At 44.9% G+C, this 21,060-nt stretch overlaps 1 protein-coding gene across 3 annotated transcripts; it reads right to left on the reverse strand.

The window, feature by feature from the left end:
- Positions 1–2,170: 2,170 nt before the first annotated feature.
- Positions 2,171–20,838, reverse strand: mettl16 (methyltransferase 16, N6-methyladenosine). 3 transcript variants are annotated; one of them, XM_067246319.1, is made up of 10 exons: positions 20,721–20,838; positions 20,111–20,240; positions 12,772–12,959; positions 11,709–11,849; positions 11,467–11,582; positions 11,090–11,232; positions 8,768–8,837; positions 7,399–7,488; positions 3,231–3,404; positions 2,171–3,043 (listed from the first exon to the last, which is right to left on the reverse strand). In XM_067246319.1, the coding sequence occupies exons 2-10, from the start codon at positions 20,236–20,238 to the stop codon at positions 2,345–2,347; spliced, it is 1,749 nt and encodes a 582-aa protein (XP_067102420.1). In that variant the 5' UTR covers positions 20,239–20,240; positions 20,721–20,838; the 3' UTR covers positions 2,171–2,344. The 3 variants fall into 3 exon arrangements, with proteins under 3 accessions (XP_067102420.1, XP_067102421.1, XP_067102418.1); XM_067246320.1 differs by having other exon boundaries at positions 20,111–20,243; positions 20,721–20,827; XM_067246317.1 differs by having other exon boundaries at positions 20,111–20,266; positions 20,721–20,809.
- Between the last annotated feature and the right edge of the window lie 222 nt (positions 20,839–21,060).

Here is a 21,060-nt window from a genome sequence, read left to right on the forward strand (position 1 = left end):
CCTGCATTTGCCTTATATTTGAGCTTATTGGTAAACAAATATAGTTTTATATTTACTCCCCACCCATGTTTTTTTTTAATGATTGTACTTTTTTGAACACATTGTCTTAATATGCTGTCATGGACTTTTAAACCACAATTTGCTTGTCACCACTCACTGCAGTAAATTTACATTTCATTAACATATAGAGAATTCACAACCAATCGCCACGGAGACAACAAGGTAGGCGCTTGCACACATGGGCAAAGGCCTGTTCCGACATTTGCATAAAAATGACAGACTCCCGCCTTAACATTTACATCCTTTATGGTACCTTGTGGGCTATAACATTATGTAGCCTACAATGAAATTCACTCAGTTGCACAATTACATGCATATAAGACCAATATCTGGGTTGCATGAAGTAGCCTAACGTGCACCTGTAATTAAATATATAAAAACTATTAGCAGGTCAATCAATTATAAGAAATTATGCTTTTCACAGAGGACCGCCAGTTACAAACAGAAAATGTGTCCCGTTTCTCAAATGTACATTCCACTGTGTAACACATTGATTCTGCCAGTGTCACAAAGTAAACTCTTCTTGATCTTATTTTCGTCTGAGACCACGAAAATTACAAAACCCCGATGAAACGTTGGGAAAACCCCCAATTCTCTCTCACCAAACGAGTAAAAAATAAACAGCTGTCAGCAAATATTGTGCAATACAGAGAAGTTAAGAAAATATTAGGACAAAGCATTGCATGAAAGCCTTTACAGTTCATCTGTTTGAGTTGTGAGATATGCACTTCCCTAGCCTACCATCTTATGGTACTAAGCTATTTACAAAGCACATACATCACAGTCTAAGCTCTTGAACTATTTGTGTAACATTTAGGCCACATACTATTCTACATGTGTTCACTACACACAGCATATGACATACTATGTCAATAATTGCACATAAAGTATACTCCAGTAGTGCAACAGACACCCTCTGATGTTTATATAATAATGTATGCATGTGTGTGTTTCTCATACAGTAAGGTACTTCACTGGAAAAAGATCACTCTGAGCAGGGTCTGCAGCTTGTAAGACACACAAAGTTGCTGCTGAGCTCAAAGAGAGAATATGGGGGCAAGTGTGGGATCCTGGTGAGCTGGCAGTAGCCAGGTTTAAATATCCATAATGTGCTTGCTGCAACAACAAAAAAACTTGAGATTTAACTTTGGTTTGACATTGCACCAACATTGATGTGATAGAGGCTGGGGCTGTAATTCATGAATACATGTGTGAAACAAATACCAAAGAGCATTTCATATTCAGATAGAGATAGAAAGACAAAGAGTCAGGGGGAGTGGTGGACAGGGATGTAGTGAAAGAGCATCAGATACTGACTTGATGTGTAAACATTTCCTACTCGTGGCCGTTCTGCAAGCTGTTTTTTCTGACACTAACTTCTGCTGTACAGCATCCTGTGGATACTGGCTAGAAAGGTCAGACACATTAAAAGGCACAGATCCCACTATGATTATGACTGTGATTAAAACTTCCTTCAGTGGTGGGATCATTTAAGGATTCTTAAACCCCATGGGACATGTTTGTCACCAGTTCCCTTGAGACAGATCTATGATGTGGCCGACTGCCAGAGACAGTATCATTGCTGAAACCTCGCATACTGTAATAGTTCACTTGTCACATGACCCTAGCACACAAGTCAAAGTCCTGGTGAGACCCAGGGAAAGCACATTAGACATCCGTTTTGTGTAATACGAGCATGTGCGCTGACTCACCACAAGCAAAAGCTCAACAAATAGTTGGTGCCCTGGGTTCACTTTTCCTGTTTTTCACTCCTCTGTGCAGGAAGTGTCGGCTGCAACCCCATAATGGGGCACAACTAAATTGACACGAGGAAATTGTGGGGCATCCTGCATATATTTAGTATTATTTGACAAGGAAAAAGCTAATTACTCATTAACCAGCACCAATCATGGAATATTTCAGTTAATTTGCATTGCTTTCTAATTGTAGCACTACAAGAGGCCATTCACAAATGGGAGGCTCACTTCCATGAAATGAGGTGGTGCAATTCTACAAGTTCTGAAAGCGTGTGACGCCCTCCTGTGGCTGAGTGTAAAAACTGCCTTTTGGAAAACTCAATAAAGTGTACAGACCAATGTATGTACTAAAATACATTTATTACAAATAACTGATCAAAACAGTTAACTTTTATGCCTCATAACATAATGTGTTGCGTAGGCAAAGTTTCTGTAAAATTACAATGACTTGATATGCAAAAATGGCCCAGGAACAGAACTTAAATTTGGTTCAGAAATTGTCCACTCTCTTCTACCAAAAAGGTCCACTAGGGCTTGGCCACAATTCTATAGAGAGTGTTCTTCATGTAAGTACATAGTTGGTTCATCAGATCCTTAGTTTGCCCCTCCATCCAGTGCATCTCTACAGCAACATCATTTTCCTCTGTCTTAATATTTACCAGGCTCTTGAATAGAAAGTGTTGTACTGCGGGGCTTATGGGCCGCCCTGAGGGCACTACATCTTGCATGGCAGCTTCCCCTTCCGGTGCACTGGTAAGCTCTTCTAGTGGTGGGGTAAAGTGTACTTCCTTTTCTGGGAGCAGTGCTGACACTGTGTGTTTTGGTGGTGATGTTGTTATAGGGGACTTCATGTTGACATCCTGGCAATTTTCATCTTTAGGGACACTACTGGCTTCCTTTATCTGAGGTTTCTTTTCACGTTTCCCCTTCGAGTCACACCCATTCGCCCCCAGATTTACAGACTGCGGTTTGTCGGTTGGAGCACCTGCAGGTTTGTCTGGATCTTCCTGGATGTCCCTGCTGTGTGTGGAGGGCTGCTGGGTTTGTGGGTTCTGAGGTGTAGTGGGTGCAGGGCTCGCTGAGGCTCCAGGGAGCGCTCGGGGGATTTCTCGGAGTTGGCGGTTCTGGTCACGACGTTTCTGGCGCCCGTGGATCCAGGTGTTCTCCACAGCAATCAGAACCAGGCTCTGTTCATTCTTCGCACATGGGACCCTCTTGTGTTGGATCTGAAGGGACGCATGAGACAAAACATGTAGTGTTATTGTAGTGTGTATTTGTGCATCCAGCAGGTCACTTTTTGGGGCAAATATTACATTTGACTGACTTCGATCTTTCAGCAGTTCAAAATCACTTAATCATCTGTGCTTGTCCCGGTTTGTACGTTTCTTAGAGCGTACATGCATATGCACTTACCCGTAGGTCAGTAAGGATCTTCTCCACCCAGGCAGTGATGGTCTCTACTGTGCTGCTGGAGGTGCAGCCTATGGAGGATGCCTGAGCCTGGAACTCCTTGAGTGTGGGATGGAGCACCAAGAAGGACAGGGGCTTACGAGCTTTCTCCAACCTACGCTTCTTACTCGGGGGAGACTGACCAGGAGAGGAAAGACAGGAGGACATCTTCAGACTACTGTAACCGATGTGCTAGTCTTTAATCAGTGTCTATATGTTTAGCTCAATCATACTGTCAAATAATAAATCTTGCCACAAATAATGTACTTGTATATGACCTAATCAGCAAAATTTGAGGCTACTACTGTTGATGTTGACATTAATACTGAGGAAGGTATGGTGACCCCACCCATGACTCACTAGCCCACATTCTTAGGACTGCTGGATCAGTCAAAAGTACACTACTTCTTTGACTACCTCAGGTACAGTTTTGTACATGTACTACACATTCAGTCATAGGTACTAACAGACTCTTGATTCTGACTAACTAAGATTATTGTCTTGACACACACTAACACAATTCCAACAACATACTTCACATATCAAAAATAACTTAGACAGTTTCAGCCTCTTGGTGACACACATGTAAGGTCACATGCACACCGGTACACACCCCCACCGGCACATAAGTACACAACAAAGGGACTACAGCACAGGCATGTCAAGAGTCAAAAAAAAAAAAAAAAAAAAAAAAAAACATTTATGCACAAAAACTTGATACATTTTAAGACGAAACGGTACGGGAGTCAGGTGGCTGAGCGGTTAGGGAATAGGGCTATTAATCAGAAGGTTGCCGGTTCGATTCCCGTCCGTGCAAAATTACGTTGTGTCCTTGTGCAAGGCACCTCACCCTACTTGCCTTGGGGGAATGTCCCTGTACTTACTGTAAGTCACTCTGGATAAGAGCGTCTGCTAAATGTAAATGCAAAAGTAACACAGCCATGCTAACTCAATGCTTGACTGAGTAGACACTTAGCTGGGATGTCTCACCCCGAGACTCCATGGAAAGCCCTTTGGGTGGCCATGGTTTCAAGGTGATGGAGTGAGCAAGAGAGAGGGCATGAACAACAGACGGATGAGAGCGAGTCATCCAGAGAGAAAATGATATATGGAGTTAAAGGATTCCTGATGATGAATCTGTCCCCTTTAGGCCTCTTACCTCCTTTTCTCCTGTTATGGCTTCTATCCCTCCATATTTCTCTCTCCTCTCCCTCCATCCACAGCCCTTCTCCAGACATGTTCAGATGAATAATTGTGAGGATATCATTATGTTTATTATCAGAAATTAAAGGGAATAAAACACAGCAAAGACATAAGAAAATGTCTATTGCAGTACTGAAACACACCACAAGAGGGAACCCCATCCAAATCTTTTAACCTCCCCTGCTAGGACATTGAGGCTAGCTGCCTCAATGCTGACACTGGTGTCATGCTGCTATGGCGGAGGTATTCTTCATCTAAGCATGTCCCCATACAATAACCCCTCCTGAATCCTCTTCCCAAAAGACACAGGGCAGCGACAGGCCAGCCTGCTTTCCTTGCTCCAGGAGTCAGTTGAAGAATACTTGGATCGTGCTGGGGACTGGTAGTCAAACACAGCAGACAATATGGCTAACTGACCAACAAATTAAACAATGAAGGACTCTAGTCTGTGACCTTCAGACAGACCTATGATCAGCTCTGGCTTTTCCGTTTTTCCACTGTGACAATGTCATTAGATGGTGGATGTAAACCATTAATGAAGCCTGTCATGTTTAATTCATGGCCTCTTCCCACAGTGAGAGGGTGTTTATTAGAGTAGTGAATGAGAGTGTAGACAGAATCTAGTCTGGGAGGCCTTGTTAGAGCTGCTTCACATATTTCTTATTGTTTCCAAATGCTTCTCTCTCTGCTCTGTAAGCCCCCCAGCTCAAAGGAGATGGAGGGAAATCAATAAAATCCATCAAGGCAAGCCTGTCTTTGTGTGCAAGCACACCCTTACATGGATACACACAGTTACAATAGCAGTGAAGGAGACAAATTCACAGACAAAGAGAACCTTATCCTGAACTCTCACAAATAAATAAAAACATACACAAATATGTTACTCTTCTACACTTGCGAAGGCGCACACACACGTCTACCGCTTTAAGTCCACTCCTCCCCCGAGAATCATCTCTACTCCTCTTTCCCTCTCTTTCCATTATTTATCTGACACACACACACACACACACACACACACACACACACACACACACACACACACACACACACACACACACACACACACACACACACACACACACACACACACACACACACACACACACACACACACACACACACACACACACACACACACACACACACGGCAGGCTTTGGTGAAAGCCTTTCATGACCACACCTCACTTCTGGTCTGTCTGTTATGAGTAACCCTCTCCAGAAGCCTGCCCTAATTTTTGAAAACCAGGAGTCTGTGCTTAACCATCAGATAGACTGGCTCTCCAGGTAAAGTACCATTATTCAATTACCCATCTCTCTGTTTCTCTCTGACAAGCACATGCGTTCATGAGTGCACACACACAGAGACACACGCTCACAGACACACACGTGATGGCAATTTAACGAGGCTGTCGTCTGGACCTCTCCTGACCATCCACTCCACCCCAGTCCTTCCGTTCCCCACCCTCTGGGCCCCCAAGCCTCAGACACTGGAGGTTGACCCCTCACCGCTCACTGTTAATCCACCCTGGCAAGCTGGGTGCCTGACACACCTTCTGCCATGGGCCTTCCTGAGTCACACAACGTCCACAGAGTCCAACCACAACAAGTCCAAGGGCCCAGTTGCTCCGCCCCCTCATACGTGCTAATATCTTTCTGGTTTTCCCATTCTCTGTTGTCTTGCTCTCCGTGTTTCTCATTCTGTCTCTCTCCTCCATTCTACTCTTGTTCTCTGTAGTGAGGGAATGTGACTCGGACCTGGTCTCTGGTCAAATCCTACATTGAGTCTCACTTCATGTAGAAGACATCAGTCAGCAGCAATGTGATGTCATTGGTATTGATCAGGTCATCTTGGTGCAGTGTACTGCTGATGAAGGGGAGGGTCAAAGGAAATGTCAAAAAGCTACTGTATGTAGTGTCACATAGATGTCTGCTCAAGCAATCCTACAAGGGGTTAGGTCAAGTAAACCCATGTGTGGACCGCCAGCCATTCATGCATGCACCCACGACAGTACATGTCCATATGGACACAAACGCATACTGTCGTGCAAGCACAAATGTGCAGTCAGTCATGCGTACAAACACATGCATGCAGACTTAAGCGTGGGAGGTCGCTCGCTCGCACGCACGCACGCACGCACACACACACACACACAGGTAAACGAATCACTCAGCACTCCTCCTTCCTCCTCTGCCTTGCAATGATGTAGAGCCAGGCTATGGGAAGGGGGAAGAAAAGAAGGTGGAGGAGGGTGGGGAGGGGGGCGCTGCAGAAATGTAGGCCGATCTTTCTGCTCAGCTGGCTTTATGTTGAAAGGGCAAGAGAGAGTCTACAGGAACTCTGTAGAGACCAGGAACATCAAGTACCCCTCCCTGTTCAAGAGAGCGGTACTCACTCCATCCTTTTATTCTTGTTTTTCAGTTTAACTGATATAATTTCAAGCTTTATTGTCCCCTCTGCCACCTCTTCCTCACTCTGCCTGTTTTTGTCTTCCCTCTTTCTGTCCCAGGACTCCTGACGACATGGCTTGAGCGCACCCTCCTGCCACGGCAACTGTTGCCTGGATACAGCGAATTAAAGGGACGCAAACATCTCCCCAGAGGGCGTGTTAAGTGTGTCTAATGGAATGGGCTGGAAAATAGGAGAAGGGGGTGGACCTTCACATGCATTATTGAGGAAGTGTCAGAGTTTAGGAACAGTATGCAGCAGGTGGATCTAGTACCACAGCCCTGGTAGACTCAGGGTGGGGGTGTTAGAAAAGTGGAAAGGAGAGAAAAGGGAGAAGAGTAAGGGAGGACCGTCAGCTGAGGAGACCAAAGGCGGGGGATACGCAATTCTTTTCTTGTACTCTACTCCTCACTTTTTAAAATGCCAAGTGGCACTTTGGTCATATTTCTGTCTATTCCACCCAGCCAGTGTGTGCCACCTTACCGGAACAGTTACGTCGTCATAGAAACTCCAGGCCAGTGCCCAGCGCATGGTTCTCCCCTGGCAGAACTCGGTCTGGGTCACCTTGGGCACCTGGGAATATGACAACAGACACAACAAAGACAGTCAGACAAAACACACAAACATAAAGACAAAAGAGTCAAAAGAATGTTTACACTGCAGTGACTGGACTGCTGAAAGGGATTCTGCAAGCCTTGCTGCATTTCCCATTTGCAGGTGACAAGATGCAGTGTCCCACAGGGGAGGAACACCACACTCACACACGTGGTGCTGGTGCTCCAGAGAGAACAGTCGTTAACAGACATGAAGAGCTGGTCAAGAAGATCAGTCTATGAGAGGATCCACTCCACTTCTCCTGTCACTCACACAGTCAAACCTTTTATTCTTTTTACAGAATCGTCGCGAGGAGGATTTACACCAATGACAGAAAGATCAGAGGTTAGGGTCACTGGATCAGAGTCAATGAGATATGGCCTTTTACAGACAGCTGACCTTGGCCCCTAAAAACACTCACCAAATGAAACAAGCAATGAGAGAGACTGGGGAAAACAGAGGGATGGTGTGTGTGAGCTGAATTTGCATGTTAATTAGGGTCTCTTATTACACACACACACACACACACACACACACACACACACACACACACACACACACACACACACACACACACACACAAAAGGTAACACCCCCTCTCCTGGATGTTTGCCATGGCTGCACTAACCCTGATGAGCAGAGACAGGCTTGTGACACCTCTGGAGGAGTGAGGCCTAGTCGGGTGGCAGGCAGGGGACTCGGGGTGATTGACAGGGATGAGCCCCCTGGGAACTGCTCAAACGAAAGTCTGCTGACATTCAAGCCCATTGAGTCACTTGTCTACTGAGAAAAGTGACTGGCATAGGGCTGGAGGCCTGTAACAGTCAGTTAGCACTCATGTGCTAGGCTAATGCTAGACTAATAAGAGTTGATGAACATTAGTGACACACCACCGTGCGTTTGTCATGCTCCACTAATGGAAATCAGCTCAATCAAGGGCAGCCTGTGACATTGCTTAGCCAACGTATTAGAACAAGAGGATTGATCTGTTATGGTTCATGGGATTTCCAGTCCCCCCCCCCACCCCTCATGATGTAAAAGGGGTCTCTGGAGGGGCGGAAAAGAGATGGGGGGAGGTGCTGGGTTTCGGAAACTCCATTATCTTTCCTTGCCCACAGGGCATGGGGCATGCAGACATGTCTGAGCTTGGATCTCTACATTTGTACGTATTGTACAGTATATTGATTTAAGGCGTTATCATATATTATACAAGTGTGTGTGTGTGTGTGTTTTGTTGAAGGCTTCAGTGTGCACTCACTCCATGTTTTCTCAGCTCCTCCTTCAAAGGTGTCAAGCTGCACTTTTTCCCCAGCATGCAGCTGTACCACCTGCAACAGAAATCATCTATTAGACAAGGAGAGAGAGGCCAGAGGCCTGGGTGTGGACCTCCTAGCAGAGATCAAACAAACAGTGGAAGGGTACAGAGTCCCAAAACAAGGGGTCTTCGTCTAGCATGATCCATTACTGTAGGAAAAGGGGGCTGATTTTGTAGTTCTGAAGGAGGCTGTGAACAGTTTGAGATTTTAATTAGAACATGAGAGGAAAAGAATAACTGTGCGTGTATGGGTCTCTGTGGTGAAGGAGATTCTTTGAAGTTGCCCAGTGCAGACCAGATCAATATCTCTCCTCTGCAATGAAGAGGCAATCCTTCCTTAATCAATAAATAGCCTATAGAGTCTCAGACAGGGAAGTCTGAGACAAACACAGCAGAGAGACCATTTGGGAGTAAAATTGAGCAATTTAGTTTAATCTTTGTCTGGCTGTGTTGCCTTCTTGTCAAGTACTGCACTGTCAGTTCAGTCGTAAAATATCTATTTATTTTATAATATACTTTTGCAATGAGGATGCATGCAGGAGACAATCCCAGTGATGTAAATCCCAAATTTAGATAAAAATAATGTCTTGATATGTTTTCCTGGCATCAACAACCTACAATGCAAATTAAAATAATTTGCTGGGTAAGAACCTGACAAATCTAGCAGTTTCTGCAACCTAAGCAACAAAATTTGATTTTATGCAAATTGGCTTCTATTTCACTGTCAGAAAATGTGCTTGAGTCCTTAAATGCAGGAGGCACTGAGAGACAAAGGCAGAAGGGGTTGAGTGGGTGTGCAGGAGAGCAAAAGAGAAGCACACCTGGAGAAACGCCTCCAAGGTTAGGGGTGGGAGAGTGGAGGGCTTGCCTCTAGTGGGGCCATGAAATATTAAACAGCTCTAATATCCACAGATGTTCCCCACTTTGTCAAGCATAGAGGGAAGGGGGCTGAAAACACCACGTTAACACACACGGCAGATTCACATCTTTCTTCTTAAAAAGGTATTTCTCAAATGTCCCCCAAGGTCAGATGCACCGCCAGCTCCTGCTAAATCTCATGCATTTCTTTTCAATAAAATCTAAATACCCCCCAAAAGCACAAAAAACGATAATTACAAACTTATTCCTAGAGATAAGAATTATCATATCAATGATGGGGGAATTCTTAACAATGTATGCTGAATAGGGGGAATCATATCCTTTTCCTGGCTGCAATTTTGTGTGTGTGTGTATTGATCAGTAACAAGGCAGCCCGCCCCAGTCTGGCAGTTAATTACAGCTCAGTGTTGTTGGAGAGGATGAGAGTGTGCGAGGGGGTGGGGGTCTCTGAGGGCCAATCAGATGTGCTGGCTGTGTTTCCACGGACACCTGGCGGCCTGGTCTCCCAGCATGCAGTGGAGTGGATACAGCCTGCTGCTGCTTCCTTGGCCCAAACACCACAAAAGAAAAATGAGAGTAGAGGAAGACCCAAGCATGGCTTCCCCAGGGGCAGCCGCTCATCATCCACACAGGTACAACATCCACTCAACACAAGAGCACTAAGGTGTGAACACACAGACGAAAGTAGATCCCTCAGAGGGATGTGTTTGTCTTTCCACAGAAGCATGCACACACCAGCGCACACACACACTCTCCTGTGTATCATTGCTTCATGTATAAAAAGCAAATGCAGAGACAGAGACATGCTTTCAAGTACAGCACTTTGTCTCTGCAGCTACATGACATTCAAACAGACACACACACAGTCCCAGTGGTGGGGCCCAGGTGTGAAGTGTGTAATTAGCTCTAATAGTGCCTCTCTCTCCTTCCCCATATCTGATTCCTACTCCGTTGCACCAGTGACAGGATTTGTGGTGGGGGTGTGGTGGAGAGATCTGTGCCCCCCCGACCACACAGCTGCTCCCTGCAGGCGTCCAGATAATGCCTGGGGTGCCTGTTTACTCCCTATGCCAATTCATTAAACAAACTCTAGGCAACAGCTCCATCCTTGAACCTCCATCTGCCCTTGTGTCGCCCCTTCTCCTGCTCCCCTAACTGGTTCTCTCATCCCCTCGTTAATGCACACTCCCAGCATTTGACATTTGCTCCTTACACATGCCAACATTTTAAACACTATTTTCAACAAGATATATCCAACCGTCAGTCTGATAATATCCGTTTGACTGATGGGGTAGTCGGTGAGAGAGGGGGTGAGAGAGAGAGAGAAAGAGAGATAAGGGGGGTGAGAGAGAGAGAGAGAGGGAGATACCATTTTGGGCCTCTCACCGCAGGCGCGTCTTGAGCTGCAGACTGTCATGGATGATCCTCTTCACAAACTCCAGCTCCCCGCCCTCTGCCATGATCTCTGTCACCCCGCCAGTGTTTATGGAGCTGGGGGGAGGCCGCCGGGAGTTCCTCGAGTTCTCCCCCTGGAGAGCGGGGGAGGGAGGAGGAGGTGGTGGGCGGGAAAATAAGCAGACAGATTACTTATTACCATTCCTAAAACATCCATCTGATTTTGTTGTGTCTGGCTTGCTCTCGTTTAACATAAAATATATGAAAATAAGAGCATTGTAGACTTTCGATTCTAAAAATGTTCAGGTGTAAATGTGTGCCAGGAAGTACCAACCAGTCAGTTTATAATGAGCTGGAGGGAGCTTTACCTTGGCTTCTAGCTGGTTGGCGAAGAAGGGAGGGTTGCACATACAGAAGTCGTACACAATGGCGGTTTCTTCCTTCAGGGCATCCATTAGCAAAGTCTTCTGGGGAACCTTGACAACTGGCACAGCAGACAGGAGACAGGTCAGTGTCTGACAAGACTGAGTAGAAGTACATCAGGTAAGAAGTTGTAAGAAGCGGACGCTTCAGGGAACCCATCTGGGTTAGGGTCGCTGAGGGGCCACACCTTTGATGAGGTCAGACAGGTTGTTCTGTTCTACGTTCTTGGTGGCAAAGTCAAAGCAGATGTCATCCACCTCTGTAGCCAGGAAGTACCAGCCATTCATAGAGGCTCCCAGTAGGGGGTAGATACAGGAAGCACCAGTGCCTGGGGAAATAAGAAAGCAAGACATTTCCTTTATAGAATCTGAACGAGAGAGACAGGGAAACACGAGGAAGTTTGATAGTGAGACATGGGCATTTTTCTGGAACAATATTGAAGGGTGACTAAAGTATATGGGTCTGTGTGTGTGTGTGTGTGTGCGTAAGCGAATATTTAATGCACTCTGACTTCTCTCTTATTACCAATGATGGATTAATAAGAAACAAGTCCAGCTGCCATTATCAAATTATCCAACCCTCACAGAGACCAGGAATCCCAGTAGACAGCCTCTGTGTGTCCCTTGGGGGGTGGGATGGCATCCGTCAGGTCAAGAATACCCCCAAATGACATCCATCAGTTAAGTGACAGCTCCAATATGCTTACATAATGGCCCAGGGTCACCAATAAGTGACCTGTGCCTCTGAGGAAATGCACCAAAGAGACACAAAGGCATGCAAAAAAGTAGTGCTCTCCTCTGATGGATAGGCCAGAAAACCAGTTGTGGCATGTAGATGGGGATTTAGTGAGCTCGAGGTCCTGAGGAAATGGGTGAGCACACGTTTGGGGACCTGGAGGTGCCAAAAGCAAGCCACTCGGAGCCAGTGTAGGCTCACTGGCAGCCAGCTACTCTGGGGCTGCATGCTAAACCTCCGTGGCAGGCAATCGGGGGGGAAAAAAAGATTAACTCAGGATTACGTTGGGAGGAATCCCCTTTGAGCAAACAAACATGATCAGGCATTAGTTGCCTCTTACACTCATCATTGACGTTTGAACTTGTGTTTTTTTTGGGTGGTACATTGATCAAAAAGGATGGTTGTAATTAAAGCGCTACAGATGCTCCATCTATAATGTAGATGAGAAATCACAAGGTCTGTGAACGGTCTGAGTCCCTAACGAGGACAGGGAAGGAGACAGCTTCATAGTTGACCTATGTCGATGCCCTTGCGGGGTTCGCCCTGGCCCCCGATCAGGTCCTCCACCCAGTGGATGTAGTTGAGGCGCAGGGGCACAGTGGGAATGAGGCGCTCTAAGGGGATCTCAATGGTCAGACCAAAGTCCTCTTTCAGCAGGGTACAGGTCAGCGCCCGCACTGCTTCTGGCTCCTTGAAGTTCAGCCTGCAGACAAGGAACAGCAGACAAGGTTGAAGGCGACTTTCATCTTATCCAACAAAATATATTTTTTCAAATACAGTACAATGCCACATATTGACGAACTGTAGTATGGCCCTTCAGACAAGTACAACCATACACATGGAACCCAAATAATTGTCTACCAGAAAAAGAGGACTCCAACAGCATCGTCCTGTTTGTCTTCCACAAATGCAGTAGTTATTCTCGGAATCAAAATAAGCAGGCCATCGTTTTACACTTTCATGCTAATGACACAGAAGTCCACATATCCTTTATAACAAAAGCCCCGCCCCCTCATTCCTGGTAAAAGCCCCATATCCCCATCCCCACCACCTACCCATTTTTTCTTGCATCATTTAAACTGTCTGGAACATACGTTTGGGTTGGAGAAACAAAGAGTGTAGGCAAGATAGGTATAATTAAACCGTCTCCACACACATTCACACCTCCCCAGATGTAATTAGACACTTCCTGGTGATGGTGAGCGTCTGGCACCTCCAATGCAGGGTGCATGCATGATCTATTATAACAAAGACTTGTAGAGTCAGATGGCTGAGCGGTTAGGGAGTCGGACTATTAATCAGAAGGTTATTGGTTCGATTCCCGGCCTTGCAAAAATGACGTTGTGTCCTTGGGCAAGGCACTTCACCCTACTTGCCTTGGGAAGAATGTCCCTGTACTTACTGTAAGTCGCTCTGGATAAGAGCGTCTGCTAAATGACTAAATGTAAATGTAGATAAAGAGCGTGACTCTGTAAATTTACATTTCCTTTATTAATTTAGCAGTTTTTATCAAAATCGTCAAACAAATAGTGCATTTAGAAAGTACAGCCGAAGATCAATGATCAGAAGTGCATAGTACTGACAGTATTTTGCTGTTGAGAGTTAAGGAACGGTCTGTATACTAACCATGCTGCAAAGCAACCAAATCTCAGCTCCAGTTTTCTTTTGGCAGGTCAGGTTCACTAGGAGAAGATTGCCTTTAGAATGGCTTATTGAGGCAATCACCATGGCTGCCCAAAAGCTCTAGTCCCAAAAGTAACAATTCTACTAAGAATGATGATATTCCTCTGGCCAAGTTTGAATAGATATAAATAAGTGTTTTTACTTGTGCAGCCTATTGCATCAATCTACCAAGGGTATCTACAATGGATGATTAAATCAGGTTCATGTTCCAGCTAAATCTACTACTGAGTCTGACACTGGAGTGTGGCCTTCAGTGTAGCTGCGAAGGGATAGTAGCTGGTTTCAAAGAAAGAGCAAACTAAAGCGTATGTAGCCTGAACTGAAACTGCTTGGTAACAAGCTAACGAGGGGCAAGGAGGCACATGCTGATAAGTGTCAGCATAGGAGGGCTGTGGATGACTTGACATACATGATAGGGTGACTCCTTCATGTTTCTCTCTCTTCGCCCATCTGAAACCTTTTTTGTATTAACTCTCTTCATCTCCAGTAGTCTGATGATCAATATGCAGAGAGTGAGCCCTTTAGCCTGCTAGCCCATGCCTCTATTTTTAGCCTGATGAGTGTGTGTGTGTGTGTCTTTGTGTGCGTAATGCAGAGCGCTTCTTCCCTTCCCATAAGCAGCGCTGCGTCAGGTCTCCATGGCAACTACACCTACTGAACAGACGAGCAGAGCACGCAAATCCAGCCACGCTGGAGCAATGGCCGATTCTGCAGACGCAGAATGCGTGAGCGTGCCCGAAACGGCACGTTGGGTGGCGTGTGTGCGTCGCAGTTAGGCCGTCACACAGCGACCAACAGTGTGGGATTAAACAACAAACCAGTAGTGAGAATCAAGACATAACCAAGACAATTACAGAGGTCTTGATGTCGCTAATGACGTCGGTTAACATCCAGGTCCTCTGTAAAGATAAGAGGAAGGTGATGGTTGGAGGCATGGAGGGAAAGGAAGAGGTACCAGGCAGTGCGATGGTGAAGACATGCTGACAGTTAATCTCCCTACAGCAGAGCCAGGTTGGTAAGAGGAGGTGGGCTGTGAGCAGGACTATCACTTAATACATAGGGAGCCCCATCTCTCTACAGACCCCAAACTAGGCAGAGGGGCACACTCAGCAATTTCTCTATGCTGCAGGAAAGAGAGCGAGCGTAAAAAAATAAATTAAAAAAAATGCAGGGAGGGAGGGAGGGTGCCTATCAGCAAGGGGAAAGAAAGCGCCAGAGGTGGCATGGTTCTGAAGACTCGGTGAGAGATAAAGAAGTGTGGGATTTACTGCAGCGGTCAATCTGCTGAGCACCACTACCAGCTCAGTCAGTTAGACGAACGCCACCGCCCACACACGAGGAGTCTGCAGGCACGAGGGGTCTGCAGAACCGAGGGGTCTGCCTGCTGAAAGAGATGGGAGACGGCAGCTGAATACACATTCTGTTCCCCACTCACACCCACCTTAACACACATTCTGTTCCCCACTCACACCCACCTTAACACACATTCTGTTCCCCACTCACACCCACTTTAACACACATTCTGTTCCCCACTCACACCCACCTTAACACACATTCTGTTCCCCACTCGCACCCACCTTAACACACATTCTGTTCCCCACTCGCACCCACATTCTGTTCCCCACTCCCACCCACATTCTGTTCCCCACTCACACCCACCTTAACACACATTCTGTTCCCCACTCACACCCACCTTAACACACATTCTGTTCCCCACTCACACCCACCTTAGCAAAGTCGTTCATCTGCAGACATGCTACACAGCAGGTCTGGAGAGGTGACCTTCAGGGCAAACTAATTTCATTCTGAATGCGAAGGAATAAAAATTGTGCTGATTGGTGCCAACTCTTCTCCCACGTTGGGTCGTTCCACACACTGAACCAAATAAGTCTTGATTGTTCAGTGTAACCATAAGAGCTCTCCTTTAAACAAAGCAGGTACTTCTACATGGCGAGGAGATTACACAGGCAGTCCTCTAGTTCCACTGCATAGTTCTAGGTTAAATGGCAGGGATAAAAGCTTAGGCAACCGTAAGCTTAGTGTGTGTGTTTACAGAGGTATTAAGACATGTTAATTCTACAAATTGTCTTGGGCCAAATGTAGCCTAATCAGTTGTGTGATTGTACTGAAAACTGGCTTGGTAAGAGACTTCCTCCGTTTTCTAAAAACAGTAGGATGAGAGATCCTGCTTTTGAAAAAAAAGGAGGAAATGTTGGGCAAGTACAAAAACTCCAAGTCGGTAAAGAGATTCACTCTCAATTTGTGTCCACACAAAAATCTCATCAATCTCATCTGTAAATGACGCATGCAATCAGAGAGACTCCAGTAATCAACGGATGGCAAAACAAAATCTAGAGTTCGCTGCTAATCACAAGACCTATCAAATGTTCAAAAACAACCCTTGACTTGACTAACCTATAAAAACAGATGGAAATCCGATGTGCCTGACAGGAAGGAGGCCTGACTGCACGGCCTTGTCTTCCAGTCTGAAGCTTAGAGCTGTTCCACCTGCTATCCACACACTTGACTTGTACCAGGTACAAGTCAATGCTAGAAAATTGTGGACAATAGGGGCCTTCACACCACTCAAGATGTGTCCTCATCTCACACCCTTCATCTAACATATATGTGTTAATAATGCATCACACCGGTAATCCACAGTGGGAAATGAACTATTAATTAAAGGGAGAAACCCTCCCTAGACTGCACCAAAAAATGACTACAAAATGAAATGTCCTCCAGAACATTGAATTGTTAATGCCCCCCACCACTGTGGCACAGATAGCTAGACAGCCATGATGGAACGAAGGAGCCATCCCATCATGCTTCCTAATTCCATCTCTCTCTGTGTGTGACATCTGAGAACCACAAGTATACTTCCTTAAAGTATGATTCCAACTACATTCCTTTTAATAATCCAGTTTATATCTATACTGTCAATTCAAGAATTCCCTCTCCATTAAGTTCTCACTCAGCACCCTCAAAAACTCCATCAGTCTCATCCACAGACAGCAAATGAGTATGATTTATCTCCCGAGGATTGAGTCTCCCCCTAAGATTACTCTGATCCACCAAATGTCTGCTTAAATTCCACATTTGCCAGATTAATTCACCAGAAATATAAAACTATGTTAATCTACAACTGCTTCCCGTAAGGCAAAGAGGTCTGTTTCACTGGGGGGGGGGGGGGGGGGGGGGGAGTGAGCACCAAGTCTTCACAGGCGACAGTAAACCAGAGCTGGTAGACACCGCATTTCTAAGTGGGAGGCTAATCTTGTAGTTCTATTGAAATTTTAAGATGAATACTGTCCACAGTTTGAAAGCTGCAATTTGAGTCTCGTGATTCAAAACGGACTACTGAACTTCAGCCATTAAATATGAATGTCAGGTTGGTTTGTAATCGGAGCATATCATTATTATAAAATGGCGGTGAACAAAAAGTATGTATGCTTTCTTCACATATCCAGATTTACTTGTTACCGTTTCAGATCCAGGTATCAAAGTTTCACCTTGTGACAATTGTCAGACGGAACGTCCGCATTGGTAAACCAGCCTTAGCAGCTCCACAACAGAGGCCTGTTCGTCACTTCCCCGTCTGTTTTGTTCTGTCGTGAGTCTCAGGGCCCTTTTGTAATTGAGGCTCTGTAATGAACACCTGCCACAGATTGACAACAAGCGTTCATGCACCTAGTCCTATCTCATCACTCACGCGTTCGCTAGACACCCAATGCTGATATGAACACATCCACAAGTAGAAAACCAACCATGAGGTGTCAATACAATCTCACTCAGTAGGGGTTCATTACATTTTCACATACACACACCTCAGCTGATGACTAGCATAAATATGCTGAATTCATAGGCCTTGATGTTTGCCAATATTAGTTTCAGACTTACAGGTACACACACAGAAAATAAAGCAGCTATTTTCAATTAGCTTAAGAAAGGCTCATCCAAATAGAGTCCAGCATCCTAATTGGTCAGGAGAGCTGATCTGTACCAGCACTGTCTTGAGCCCATCATTAGCAGGAATCAAAGGGAGAGTCCAGCTACACAGGACACGTTTCATCCTGCACCTTCAAACAGAATCCAAACAGCCAGAAGGACAAAGGAAGAGAGTGAAGAGAAAAAGAGGGAGCGTGCAAGAGAGAGAGAGAAACGAACAACACATTTTAAAAAGGCACAGTAGGAAAAATGATGGGGGTGGGTGAAATATGCAATAAGTGAGAGAGAGCTGCCTCGTCGCATCTTGTCAGCTCTCCTACCTCAGCACCAGGTGTAGTGATGACCGTGCAATCAACTTGATCCTCCCTCCCCCGGCCTCCCTCTCCCTTGTCCTCCTGCCTGGTCTCCCTCATCACTCTACCAGATTATTAAGATATAATGTTTGACTTCAACCAGTAAGACTGAACTATAGTGACTTGAATGGGAAATAAAAGGAAGTCAAATATTAAAGTGTTCCTGAACGTATTATTTAACGTCAAAATCATTCACAAATGCATTAAGTAAAAATGCTCATATTTCATATTGTGTATCGATCAAAGTTTTCACATCTCCAAAACAGCACAAATCATAGCAAAAGCTAATAATGTATATGACTGGAGTTACAATCACATGATCTCGCTTTTCAGTTCACTGTGAAATAAACCGCTTGCAACCCTTTCTTGTGGAGAGATATCTTGACAGCAGAGATGTGATCTAAAAAGACATAGACCTCGGTCTACCCTCCCCTTCCCCCCTACTTCTCACTGCATATTTCATACCTCTGTGTCCCAATTACCGACAGAGCCTGTCCAGTGGTTAAGGGAAAGCCACCCCCACACCCCCCAAGATGCCATTGTGCTGCTCCCTTAGGTTCTCACTCTACCCATCACATACAGGTCGGAGGTGGACATGCCAGAGAGCGACATGTAGAGATAGACAGAGAGAAGGAGGGAACTGAGAGAATATAGAAAGAAGGAGATGAGGGGGAAGGAAGAGAGAGCGTGACAGCATGGACGAGATTCTGTCAGCAGAGCATGGATTAATCATTTAAGCAGATATCTTACCTCTGTCGTTTATTATATGCATAATGAGCAGTCCCCAGACTTACGACAAGATACTAGAGTAAGATGTTTTATAGGAGTGTATTTTTGCCTGAGAGGGTTTGTTTGTTTTGGATTGACGTGCATGCTTGCGGGTATTAGTATGTGATGTGCACCCAGTCTACATTCTATTGTTGAGATTTTGAAAAAGGGTTTCTTTGATATAGGTTATACAATAAAGCCATTGTGTCTTGTTGACGTATACACACGCTCACAAGGAAGAAAACAACAACACAATGTGATGGAGAGAAACACCCTCTGACAGAATGTTAATCACGCTGCATGGAAAACACACTCCTCATGGCTCATCTCAAATGAATTGCTAGCTCCATTCCAAGTCATATGTCATGGTATAGTTCAGCATGTGGCTTCTCAAAGAACACTTTGAAGACGTATGGAAAGAACTCATTTAACCTTGATGACAAATGGCACATAAAAGACAGGGTAAAGCCTGAAGTTATAGGCTTGAAGACCATCACCAAAGGGTTCTCAGCATCAAAGTATAGAGGACGACAGGAAACAAATGCATTACAATTGTGGGACGAGATGTACTGACAGATTTATCACTCCCACCACATGCACCACAGTATATGAGCTTAAATGTCCAACTGTAGCTATGTGGAGCTTAACTTAAGAAACGTTAATAAATTGGGCAAGTCCAAAGATTTACTAGACAAAGTGAACTATTCACAAGCATACTGAATTACACAACTCTACTATCAGCCATTAATTCATACTGGTAGAGGGGTTGAGGCATAGATCCCCACTAAATTGATCGCTCTCTTCCCAGACAGAAAGTGAGACAGACCACACAGGCTCAAAGAAGGTAATCAAACAGAATATTTGATGCCTCTTGGAGACCCTCCTGCTGTGTGCTCAGATGACAAGTGACAAAGTAAAACAGTGTGCACAACAAAGTGACACCCAACTACATAAAAAGGAAAACTAATAATGTAAGTAATATGATAAATACATCTGGACAGTAATGCCTATAGGCTGAAAATTTTGTGGCTAGGCAGCTATATGACAAAACATTATGCCTAAATTATATTGTTCATTTACAAAACACAAATATGTCTGTACTCACATAGCTCGGCCAGCGAGACTGGTGTGCACATATTTCTGAAAGTCTGGATACTTGGAGGCCAGGTATGCAAAATCCGGAGGTTTATCTTTGTAGCGGTTTCGTGGGTGCATGGACTTATTTAGTGCCATCTCTGCTGCACAGTTAGGAAACAGGTCACTGGATAAGAATCAGAAACAGGTTTATTGCCAAGTACGTTTTTACATGCAAGTTTTGGTCTGATGGTGCATAACAATAAACATATACTGACAAACAGGATGTGAGTAGTAGTTGTGTTAGATGTCCAGCTGCACATTATTCACAATTTAAATTGTATGACTATACCCTAATTATAAAAATAATAACTTTCAGGGTTGTAACTCGTGTCCTTCGAGCATGTGTGTGCACTTTGCATGTGTCTAGCAAGCTACTTAGCTGGCAAGCTAACGCTGTGCAATTAGAAATGCCCGGACAGAGGTAGAATGGTGCGATTAAAGAAACACCTTATAGATGACAGGTAACATTTATCTAGACATGAATACAAGCGTAACTAAACAGTTCAGCATAGCTAACTGTACATGCTGCTACGAATGTTTAATATCTGAGGTACGGTTGGATAATCATGTTTGCATACCTTTATGGCAGTTGTAAGAGTTGTAGTCACACTAAGTCTAGTAATACTTGCGAGATATTACACTTTAATGACCACAATCTAGTTACTCTTCTGTTCAACGCACGTTGTTTCGACGTTGTAAAAGCTTCCGGGTTGATCACTACCCTGCGCCAAACTAGTGACGTCAACATTAAGCGCAGTGTCCTGTAACCTTTTTAAAACAAATACATCGTAGAAATTCTGCAACTTTCTTAAAAAATAAGTAGGCTACACAGTAATGGGCAATTTTTTTATGCTTTGGAATTGTCCGTTTGTGTCGAATAATCTGAAATTGCATTACATGCTGTCCAAATTACATTTC

Source organism: Osmerus mordax, chromosome 11, assembly GCF_038355195.1.
Source record: "Osmerus mordax isolate fOsmMor3 chromosome 11, fOsmMor3.pri, whole genome shotgun sequence".
NCBI lineage: Eukaryota > Metazoa > Chordata > Actinopteri > Osmeriformes > Osmeridae > Osmerus > Osmerus mordax.